We start from the raw sequence: 12,289 nt of genomic DNA on the forward strand, positions 1-12,289 counted from the left end.
GAGACAGCACACACCATCTTTCATCTTTCTTTTTTAATTAAAATGTTGTGCAACGTAGTAAAAACTGTGGAAATATTCTATATAACAGCTAAAATAAACACATTTGTAGATTGACCTGTAACAGTATTCTTACGACTGCTAAAAAAACATTATGACGCTGCAGTATGAGCTCTGTGGTGACAGCTGGGTTGCTTCATCTTCGACTAGTCATGAACGAACTGGGGTGTTGAGATACCACTATATGGATTACATGTCGCCGAGGTCACATTTTGACCCAAAGGGCTCCGATGACAGTGCTCAGTTTTACATAACCCTCTTTACGCAGCTAATTCTATTTTTTTTTTGTTGTTTTTTTTTTTGTGATCAAATTTTTATTATTATTTAAACCAAAGGAATGTAGATATACAATCAGCAATACAGCAGTGAGTAAAAGTAATAAAACAAGACACTATATTTATAAGGATTAGTCAGTAAAGTGTAACAATAATATGACTGATCCACAAAAACCACACATGTTAAGTCACTCTAAGTCACCATAATAAATGTAAATGAATATACAGGCCCAGATATACATACATATTTATATACATACATACATACACCTTCTCACATCTTACCCCTAACCTACCCTAAAAAAAACTCATACATACTCACATAAATATACATACATACATACATATCTGCTGTACATAGAACATAAAGTGATAACCGATAATGTCAATGGTATTGACATACGCAACTTGCTTCAACCCTAATAAACTGAGCCAGTATTATAACACTGAAAGATCGCAGCTAACTCTATTTAGAGTCTGGGGGTCTGAGACACCATGTGTCAACTGTTATGACCAAAGAACAGAATCCATATCAATCCTGAGTCTGTGTGTGTGTGTGTGTGTTCCCCTGCATGGATTTACAACGGACTATGATAAGAATTCAGTTCAGCTGTTATTCTGCCTGATAACGAGTAACACACCCTGCTTAAGTAGTTTTATTATCCTTAAATTTGTGCAAATCTGGTCTTCATTAGGAGAGTTGAGCTAAAGAAAGCTGTGGGAGTGATAAATATGATTTACAGTTGGGGGAGTTGGAGGTTTGAGAGGCTGAAATTAGGATAGAGAGGGCCCTGAAACTGTCCGTGATAGGATTCCTATGGAGAGCAGAAGCAGAAAGGAAATGAAAGAGAGAAAGAAAAGAAGGAAGCGATTGAAAAATAGAAATAATATCTTCAGTACTTTCCTGCGTCATCCTTTGTGTGCTTGTGTATGGTTTCTTTAATATACTGTATATGCTTGTTTTTGCACAAAACAAAGCAAATGCCTCCACGGATCTGAAAGATATTAAGTGCTTGGCTGCATGCAAAAGCAATGCATTGCACTTGACTGCCTCTGTTACAGCTTAGTCTGCTTGCCAACCTCTAATATTCTCTGGAGAAGTGCAAAAAGAGTAAGTGCAAATCCAAGCTTATTTTAAGGCCAGGTGCTGGATAAAAGATACACTTAAACAGAAAAATATATCACACCCTGTGGATTCAGACTCTCAGTAATGCAAGGTGTCAGCTAAACAGCTTCCTCTTTGCATCTTTCTCTTTCCTCAAATATGACCACTGCACCTTAATAGAGGAAAAAGTTTAGGGAAGAATGTGAGTGAATCATTTAATTTCATTAAAAAAGTATTAGTCATGGAAAAATGGTGTTAAAAGCCTTTCAGATATAAGTGTTTGGGCAAAATCCATTGAATACTTGGATGCATCTCTAAACATATTTTCAACCAAAATGAAATCCAGCACCGAGGTCCAGCTAAATGCCAAAGATGACTTTTCATTTTGACAGTAATTGTTTGTTTCTATACAAACAGCAACCCACATCTTTCCTTTTTCCTTTCTGCTGGCAAGTCCAGAGCCTGACTCACCGTTCTCAAAGATGGTCCCAGCGATGAAGGACAGCTCAGAGTCATGCTCCGCCTTGCAGGCATACAGCGCTCGAGCTTTCCTGCCCGCAATACTGGAGACAAGGAGAGAGTGAGGGTGAGACAGTTGGTTATGGGCTGATTCATGAGGAGAAACACAGCTTTCAGTTTAAAACAATGCACAATTTAGACACCTCAAATTACACAAACCACAGACAGGTCATTACTTTATACGAACTGTTTTATGAGCACCAAGTGGCTATATTCACACGTGATAAAGAAGGTTTTCTAGCACAGGTCAAGCGTTAAGGATGTAATCATGTTGGACTGTTATGGATTTCAAATTCTAGTTTTTGTTTTTTTATTAGACACACATTGACCATTTATTTCGAATTTAAAACTAGAGTTTCTCTTCCCTTCCATGTCCTTGTTTATATTATTGTAAGTTATACAGAATCAGGGTCAGCTGCAGACTCCTCTTACTTCCATGCAGAGGGTAATGGTTCAAGGAAAGGCTGGGATTTTGTTGGCGCAACGCACTGGCAAGGAAGTCCAGCTGCGTGCAGTTTCTGCAGCAGCACCAGGACACTTGAAGCTTGAAACTTGAAGCACTGCAATGAAGTGGCGGACACTGCATGTCTAGAGGAGTTTATATAAAAGAAACAACTTCCCAACCTTTATAGAAAGAGCGGAGAGTACATCCTTGAACCTCTGAGGAGCAGTCTAGCTTTTGAATTCACTCCTTTCATGGGGAAGGTCAGAGGTCATAGTCAACTACATGGCAGCTTCTTGAAGCTACTTTCTCAAGGACACTGCAGCAGATAAAGATGCTCGCAGGACATCTAGGTTAAAGAGCTGTGTCCTAAATTGCCCTGCTGTTCTTCTTGAGTTCAAAGTAAACTGGTAACACTTGAAACATCTGGCAAAATAAATTTTGAAGAGCTACTTAAGTAAATAATAGCACATCGCCATATTGATTGCAGCGTTCAAATTATTTACTGAATAGTACTTGATACATGCTTGAAACAAATTTCCAGGCACTCCAACATCCCCAGAAGTGGATCTTATTGTATTCAACAAATAAATATACAGTTTTTTTCTTTCCTCTCTTTTCCCTTCACTGCATCATCAGCACACAGTCACATGCCTTAACAGTTGACAACAGTTTCTCAATACTACAACAGTCCTCTACTGCTTCACTGTTGATTAAATTATTACACAAGCACTGTGGACCCACCTGACAGGGGATGAGTCACTGGAGGTGGAGGACGTCGGCTGCGGACTTGAGGGTGCTGAGAACATCGGCCAAGAGGGAGAACGTGGTGAAGTGGGGCTGGGAGACGTTGCACTGATAGACACACACACAAAATGATAGCATTTGCAGTTTTAGATTGATAACAAATAATAATTATGCACATATTTATATAGTTCTGGACACTGTCAGCTGTGGTTATTTTTCTTAAATTTTATTTTATGTGTACACAAATAAGACTGCATAAAATCCAGATAATAAAAAATTGAAGATGTGACAGGAGAGGTCAAGTCACAGGCTTATACAACAAAAAATCACGTTAGCATAATTTAGAAAAATACAATGAAAAATAATGACAAGAAGCACACAAAATCAACGGAGAAAAAGAAAAAAAATAGAGGTCAAGAAATAAGACACCATGAATTCAATATGATTTAAATTAAAAGTGACTTCTTCTTACTTGGTTGGTATGCTGCCACGACTTCTTGGGTTTAGCCTGGAAACACAAGATTTTTTTTTTTAAAAACAAGGTGAAGTAATCCATCTTAATCAATGAACCACAAGGTTACGTACTAAAATATTTTTGCACTTGTGAAAATAAAGGAAAGCTACTTTAACTAACTTGATAATAATACAGACATTATGCCTCGAGAGAGATTGTATTACTGAGCAGTTTTCCCCTCTCAGTATCGTCTCACTGAAGTCTACTTGCATTAGTTTTCCAGCACACAAGCAACCGAAGAATGACAGATCCACAGAGTAGACCTCCCAGCTTGCTTGGCAAAAAAAAAAAAAAAAAAGTTAAAGTAAAACCCAAATCATTTCGTTGCAAGGAGAAAGTTACTCCTTAATAGCTCTCAATGGGTGATGTGATTCGCCTAATGCGTTCCAGCCCTGACTAAAATAACCTTAAATGAAGGCTAATAGCCATGATCAAGAAAATGGTACATCCTGGTGAGAGTCCAAAGTCAAAACAAATGAAGGATTTAGCTGGATACACTGGGCCTCAACACAGTTCTGGTACCTGGTCAATATATTAACTTATTTCTGCATTTTACAATCAGTAGCCGAAAGACTAACATGGCTACTGCTAAAATTAATACTTAAATTTAGTTCAACATGGGACTCTTTCCAAGTTTAAGGAAGAGCGTGTACCTACAGTAATTAAAGCTCAATTCCAAATGGTCAGTCGACATGGCGCTGTGAAATATAATCCTCATTACATCTAACCACGCTGTGTGCCTTCATCAATCTAATCCGGTGCTGCAAGATGCTGGTGAACTGACACACTCAGTTTCTCTCTTAGAAATGAAATGCTGGCCGCTATCCATCACAGACTGCCCTTCAGGGTGAAGAATGGTCGAGAATGAGAGAAGGTGAATGAAGAAGATTTGAGTGAGGAAAGAGTGAGGCGTAATAAATAGAGAAAGCAAAGAAAATGTATTCATAGTCAATCAAATTACTGGGGGCAAGACCAGGTTTTGTAACAAGCTTTCAGATCATTTTCCTTGAAGTATTTTTCAGTGACTAAAACGTACGTAGATAAAGCCATCGCAGAAAAATCTGTCATAAACAAGGCCAGCAGAGTCATGGGGAAACATGACGCCCACCACTTTGCATTCATGCTGCAGTACTGACAAAACTCAGCTAGAGTGTTGTGCATCATGACTGACTATATGTGTCTCAGGCTCAAAAAGGAGATTTTCTGCTGGTTCTGCCTCTACGCTGTTGAGTTCTTCTGCCCCACATGAACTAAAATAATAGTGAGAAAACCTTAAAAGGCTGGATTATACAAGCAAGATGTTGTTTAATGTTCAATATAGAGTAAATATTTACATACGGCCATTTTCCTGATATTAATAACCTCTAATATAGCTAATTATGCAAAGAAATTTCTATTAGAAATCTTGTCCACAGGCCTTCCTGTTTATATACTGAACAGCAAAGACAGTTTGTCCCCCTTGTCTAAAGGCTTCAAAACTGCCTCTTGAGCCTTTTTCTTCTGATTCTGTCACCACGGGGGTTCAAGATGTGAAATCAATAAGGATCCTACCTTTGGATAGTCAGTCTATTCAGTCTGAAATACACTCAGTGCACTCAAGACTGCTGCTATAGTCACTGACACGTTGTTGTAAGAGTTGAGCTAAATGGTGTTATTGAAGCAAATAGTGATGACGTTCTATTCAAAGACGGGTTTATGCAAGTGAAGGTATGGAATAAAAACGCTCCCCAACAGGAGAGTGCAGCCATGTAACCACACCCCACTGCTAGATACAAGCGCACATTATTGCACAAATTGCTGACAGAAAGTTACAGTTTTGTCAACGTTTCCAGCATTCTCAAATTTCTTACAATGATGTCTCAGCTTTTGAATACAGTGAAAGACTTTTTCTTAACGATGCATGTTTCCAGCAGCTATGAGAGTAGCTAAAAAGAAGTGGAATTTTGAATGCCTGTTTTCATTATGGATTATTTTACCTTAAACTCTGCTCCACATGGATCGAGTTTCAACTTGTTTCAATCTTTATTTTAAAATTCTAGTGAGTTCTCAAAGCTTCCAAAGATACCAAACATGTTAGATTGACTTTTGAGTACATATTGAAGGAGATGTCTAGAATATTTCTGTTTGGTGTAATGGTGCATCCAAGAAAAACTCAGTGTCATGGTTTGAATATATCAGCATACACCTTCAATTAAGTGTTCAAACAAGCCAATGCAGAATGTGATATCATCAAAACGTAGAAATTTCTTCTTTCTAAATTTAAAGAAACTTGCTAAGGGATTTAGGGAGAATTAAATGTTAAACTTGTCATTTCAACATGTCTATCATCTCAGTATTATCACCTTACAAAGCTGTTAGAGTGGATGTCCTAGCAAACAGACACAGAGCAACATTTGCATTCATTTGGAGTCGTGTTTCCAGCCTCCTCATCCATATAAGTCCAATATTCACTCTCTTTTTAAGCTCTGGTTTGCTCTTCAACAACTCCTGAATAAAATATCTGTCTCTTTAGCTGATAAATGCTCCACAAGGTTCACCAGCTTGTCACTGTTTCTGTGCTGTTTGGTGGATTTGTTAGAGCTTCTCACAGGTAGCAACGACGCTGAGAGCAGAAACAAAACAGTAAAGTTGCATGCCGTAAAACCAAAACAGTGAACTTAAAGATGTTGAAAAGCTCCATTGGAGTGAGGGAAGTGGAAAGTGATAATTCTGTGTGGGTTCGTCACGATGAGCAACTCCTTTCACTTTATACAGTTATTTCATCCACTCTTCATATGAAAATATTGATTAGAGCAGCTTTAAGGTTCATTATTTGAATAAGAAACTTGTGTATATGCATGATTAGCAGAGGCAGAATATAATTTTTCTACCATCGCCATTTTTTTTTTTGTTTGTTTGTTTTTTACAGCATGTAGTTGACTCACGACAATAGTGTTTTTTTTCTCTTATCTGACACTCTGCACATATCATCTACTCATTCATAGCAGTGCCCGTTTCTTTATAGTATAGACTTTTTTTTGATGACGTAATGTGTGGTTGCCATAGTGACACTGCTATATCCTAAGGCAAGATTTGCGATAATCATGGTCTGTCTTCTCTTCAAGAACAAATGCATGATTCACTTCAATAACCACAGTTAATACTGCCACTCCTTCAATAACATTAAGAGAGCTCCAGATAATATTGACTTTAACTCTGCAGTGGAATCACATGTTGCCAAGTCAAGTCAATTTTATTTCTTCTAGTGCAGTGCCCATTCAAAACGTGCTTGTTCGGAACAGGCTGATTGCTTATTATTTCTCGAGGACTGCATACATATGTATCAACTGACAATTGTATCAATTAAAACAATAAGGACTTAATAAATCAAATAGTTTTAATCCAGACAGAAACTTCACCAGTGGGACTAAACTGAACCATAGAAGCAGTTTACAGCCTTCCATTGGTTGATTCTGCTGCCAATCAAACGTGTCTGTGCTCCTATTGGCTAGTTTTACTGCCTTGGTCTCTGTTTTTTTCTCCTGTGTGCACTCGTTCTCTCTCGGGCAGTTTAATTGAGCAGGGCAGGTGCCTTTGTCTGCATTCTGGGAGCGCAGTTTCTCTAGTGGGGTAATAGGGTACTATGAGCTCTTTAAGATATGATGGTGCCTGACCATTAAGGGCTTTGTGGTGAGGAGAAGGATTTTAAATTCTATTCTGGATTTTATAGGGAGCCAGTGCAGCGAAACTAATATGAGAGAAATCTTTGATCTGATCTCTTTTTCTAGTTTTTGTCAGTACATGTGCAGCTGAATTCTGGACCAGCTGGAAAGTCTTTAGAGACTTGTTGTTGCAGTCTGATAATAAGGAATTGCCCAGTTCATAAGTAACAAAAGCATGGACATTTCTTTAAGCATTTCTTTTTTTTTGAGACAGGATGTGCCTGATTTTTGCAATGTTACCTTACAGTGGTGCTGGAGATCAGGAAAATGCCATCGAGAGTAGCTATATCATTAGATAATGTGTTTCTAAGGTGTTTAGGATCAAGCACAATAACTTTGTTTTGTCTGAGTTTAGTAGCAGAAAATTACAGGTCATCCAGGTCTTTATGTCCTTAAGGCATGCTTGGAGTTTAGTTAACTGACTGGTTTCATCTGGTACATCCTGGTTCGTCTTCATTGATAAATATAATTTGGTATCATCTGCATAACAATGAAAGTTTATGGAGTCTTTCCTAATAATATTACCTAAAGGAAGCATATATAAGGTAAACAGTATTGGTCCAAGCACAGGGCCTTGTGGAGCTTAACGTATACAAACTGAAAACGACCTGATGAACAGGATTTAAGCCAGCTTACTGTGGTTCCTTTAATGCCTATTAAATGTTCCAGTCTCTGTAATAGGATATGATGGTCACTGGAGTCAAATGCAGCACTAAGATCTGGGACATGAATGCATACAGATGGAGAGGGAGAAGAGGAGAGTTATACCATGGAGCTAACCTCTTTTGTTTTATTTTCTTTTTTAAGAGAGGCAATAGAGTTGAGTTTTATTCGCAACGAGCCTACGGCACTATCAACAAGATCAATTTGGGATAAGTTAGCATAAGAGTCCTCTCTTGTATTGAGACATTGCATTGAATTAAATGCTGATGGAATCACTTCCTTAAATCTAGCTACAGCACTATCAGATAGAAATCTAGTGAAGACATTTTTGCCCAATGGCGTGTAGTCCAGTAATAGGAATTCAAAAGTTATAAAAAAAAAAAAAAGAAGATTCTGTGGAAAGACTATTTACTGTTCAATTTCAATGCCATATGCCAGAACAAGGTAGAAGGTGTAGTTAAAACAGTGAGTGGATTTATTTACATTCTGAGAGAAGCCAATTGAGTCTAATGCAGTGTTAAGGCTATCATTATGTGCGTCCACATGAATATTAAAATCACCTTCTATAATTACTTCAGGGTTTCCGTCAGTGTACTGCAAACCCAGCAGCCCACCAGGCCTGAGTTGACCCCCATGCCAGACCTAAGCATCAGGGATTTTTTTTTAAATGCATTTTAAAATGTTTTCTAAACTAAAATGTGTTATGCAAGTAGCGTAGCTCCTTAAGGAATAGCTCAGTGCATAGTGATTGTGCGGTCAAGAGAGACTGAGAGAGAGCATTTGTGTGACAATGAAGCTGCGGCAACCATAGCCAAACTCGACTGCCATTTGGACAGAGACATACGTAGGAGGCTGAGGAGGCAGAGAGCGGCAGAGTTTCTGCCAACAACAGGCACCGAGACATGGGGAGACATGAGGGAAGCTGCTCGCTAACAGCTATGTGTGTTTACAACAGAGAGCAGGAGGGGGGACAGACGTCTCACTCCGCTACTCTGTGCTGTAACGCTGCTGTGGACACTCATGGAGCAGTGTGTCTTCTTATGATGAATGTAGACGCTGATATGTGAAAATGAACTAAAAGGGTTTTATTTCTATGAAAAAAGCAAAATGACTGTGGGGGCAGTGGACAAGTAATGTAATCGGTTGTCAAAACAACTTCACCACATGGTGCACTCAGCAGCTGCTCTGGAGTTTTCAATCATATCACATGATCAATTCTGGCCAGCTCCAGGATGAAGGATGTTTGAGCATATTTGTGAGTCTTGGATGAGTATCGACTTCTTAAAGTGACTTTATAAAATGAATATTTTTTGCTTTGAAATGCTCAACATTTTTTTTTAAAATAGGGCTGCAACTAACAATTATATTCATTATTGATTAATCTGCTGATTACTTTCTTGATAATATGTCAGAAAATAGTGGAAATTATAATAATTAATAAAAATTACAATAATTATATAATAATTATTATAATTATAATTTCTTACAGCCCATGGTGACATCTTCTAATGTCTTGTTTTGTCTGATCAACAGTCCAAAATCCAAAGATATTCAGTTTACTATCATGTATGACACTGAAAAGCTTCAAATCCTCACAAATGAGAGGATGCAACCAGCATTTTTTTTTTTTTTTTTGCATTTTTTTGCTTTAAAAAATGACTGCAACAATTAGTCAATCATCAAAATAGTTGCAGATTAATTTTCTGTCTATCAACTAATCATCGCAGCTCTATTCAAATGTGTGTTAAGGAGATAGAGCTGTGACTGATATCCAAGATAGATCCAAGGTAGACCTGGATAGATCCAAGATAAAAACAGAACAGGAAATGAAATCCCTTTAATTCAGTGATACACTGTGAAACTGACTTGTTTTTTGCTCTTGAATATCACATATTGTTACATGAGCTGCAGTACAAATAACTAACAGGACGATGCATACTTTTTAGTGTAAATAAACAACCTCAAGTGAGCATATACAAGATATTTCACCAGTATAGCTTTGTCATTGTAGGTCTTGTCTGTTTATCCTCTGACTGGATTAAAAAGACAGCAAAAAGTTGTGGTTGTATGCCTTATTTACTTATCAAACTGTCAGTTTGAGTGATTATCTCAATAATCCACTTTCTCTCTCCATTTGTCACTAACTGCTTGTCAGTGTGCTCCCTCTCATCTGCTTCCTCTGTGCCAATTTCTCTGCATCCTATCTTGCTCCTTCAAACCCATTCCTCTTCTCTCCCTGGCTCCAACAGAGCTGTATTTCTCCAACAGCTCTCTGACAATCAAGATATTTTGACTGATTGTATAAATCAACAGTGTTGTCTTTCCTCTACTTTGGAAAGACTAAATTTTCCTCTTTCTCGGATAGGAAATTAAATTTGCTGATTGCACAAACTGTGACGATTACAAGGTATAGATGTATTGCATTTCACAGGTTACAAAGTTAACAAACTTGTTTCAGGTGAATGTAGTCTCCCCACCACATGCTCACCACATTTGACAGCTGATTTAATTAAACTGATCTCTTGTTTCTCCCCCCTCCTCCTGACAGGCCATCAATTCACTGCATTATAACATACCCACACTCTCATTGCCACACAAACACGCATGTTAAAGCACATGCTTCGATTTAATTAAAAGTATGTACAATTTATAGACAATGTAGTTGATCACAAACATACAACAGTCGCTGGTGTTTGTCACCAATATGACGCATGTGTTTGTATTTACTGTATCTGCTGACACAAATCCATAAAAAAACATTGAATTATTAACTGCTGTTGCACAGCAACAACACTACACAATTCTTGTTTTCACTTTGGCAAGTGTGACAGTATCACATCTCTTTTTGAAGTGACAAACACGGTTTAGGTTTACAACCTTGGGAAGATCCCTTAAGTAAGGAATGTATCATCTACTGTTTGCATAATAAATCAGCATGACCGACGTGACCTGCAAATATCAAGTTTGACCTCAACACAAGGGTGCAAAAAGCAGAAATAGAAATATTTCAATAATGAGCATCATAAATTTTTGTTGCTGCTGTTGTCACACAAGCGTCACCGAGCTCAACATTATCTCTATGTTTTCACAATGAGAGCAAAATGTGCACTTCTGTCTATAGAAATGATGAGATGAATTTCTAATTCCTTAATGTCATTATGAAGCAATGACACTCAATCGCAGTTGTTTTATATTATTCGGTTGCCATAATGAGGATTATTCACTTGCTGATTCATTTCCCTAATTACTGATTGCTTCCTGACTGTTTCATTGTCATCAGCACATCACATCAAATTCCAACACAGCCACACTCATGACTCTGCAGCTTGAGATTGTGGTTACCATTACAGGAACTCATAACGGAAAATGTAACAGAGAGGAAGTCAACTCAGAACTTTGTCTCATCTTAATACCTCTGGCAAAATTGAAAATATCCAGTATTATCAAGGTCAAAACCTATTTCAAAACTTAAATCGAATCCCCCTTGAGTCAGTACTCAGCAGTGTATCTGAAAAGAAAGAGAGAGAGAGAGAGAGAGAGAGAGAGAAAGACATACTAAAAAGCAAAAAGTCAACAATTAAGTAGGAATGAGAGAAAAAATATTAAGGAGCAGCTCATCAGTAAATGCAGCAGGAGCAGACACATGTAACCTGGTGACTAGCAATGCATGTGAGTGCGTGTAAATGGGTGTTGTGCTGTGGGGAGGAAATATTTCTATGACAGGTTTCCTAGAAAACATTCCAGTCACAATGGAGATTTTTTTTTTCATCCTCTCCCCTATGGTGTGTTTTTTCAGTAGGGATAATTCAGTTCTACAGCTCTGTCTTTCTCTTTATCTATAATCTCTCTTGCTCTTCACGTCTCTTTTTCTTTGTTTCCCCTTTTCTCTCAAATGCCAACCAGAGAGAAGGAATAAATAAAAATCCACTGATTTTCCCCAAGGGAAAAAAGAAAGACAGGAAGACATTTTGCCATTTACACTTTCATCTTGGTACATCACGTCCAAGATCAAGTCCATGGGGTCACCGGTCAGATTAAGTACATATGCTAGTGTGACGTGTATTACAGGCTTTGAGGTCAGACAGTTAACTTCTACTAACTTGACATATTCTTGCACTGGCACCATTTTCCAAACCAACTCCATTCTTTAGTTCTTTATTTTTCTTTTTATTACTACTAGATGGAATAATGGGAGAGTGCTTTCTAAGTGAGACAATTTAAAAGAGAGACTGTGAAAGAGGTGTGAAGAGACCTCCAGGAATGTCC

General features: G+C 37.9%; 2 protein-coding genes across 4 annotated transcripts in view; one reads left to right on the forward strand and one right to left on the reverse strand.

Moving 5' to 3' along the window:
* Positions 1–12,289, forward strand: part of yipf5 (Yip1 domain family, member 5) — a 145,800-nt gene that overhangs the window by 132,329 nt on the left and 1,182 nt on the right. The window lies entirely within an intron of this gene.
* The window catches only part of LOC137195834 (rho GTPase-activating protein 26-like), a 111,563-nt gene that overhangs the window by 3,662 nt on the left and 95,612 nt on the right, over positions 1–12,289 (reverse strand). For all 3 annotated transcript variants that reach the window (XM_067608478.1, XM_067608479.1, XM_067608480.1), the window contains exons 21-23: positions 3,618–3,653; positions 3,143–3,253; positions 1,909–2,000 (exon numbers count right to left, since the gene is read on the reverse strand). In XM_067608478.1, coding sequence (XP_067464579.1) covers positions 1,909–2,000; positions 3,143–3,253; positions 3,618–3,653 — 239 coding nt within the window. The remainder of the gene's footprint in view (positions 1–1,908; positions 2,001–3,142; positions 3,254–3,617; positions 3,654–12,289) is intronic.

This window comes from Thunnus thynnus, chromosome 13 (assembly GCF_963924715.1).
Source record: "Thunnus thynnus chromosome 13, fThuThy2.1, whole genome shotgun sequence".
In the NCBI taxonomy this organism is placed as follows: Eukaryota; Metazoa; Chordata; class Actinopteri; order Scombriformes; family Scombridae; genus Thunnus; species Thunnus thynnus.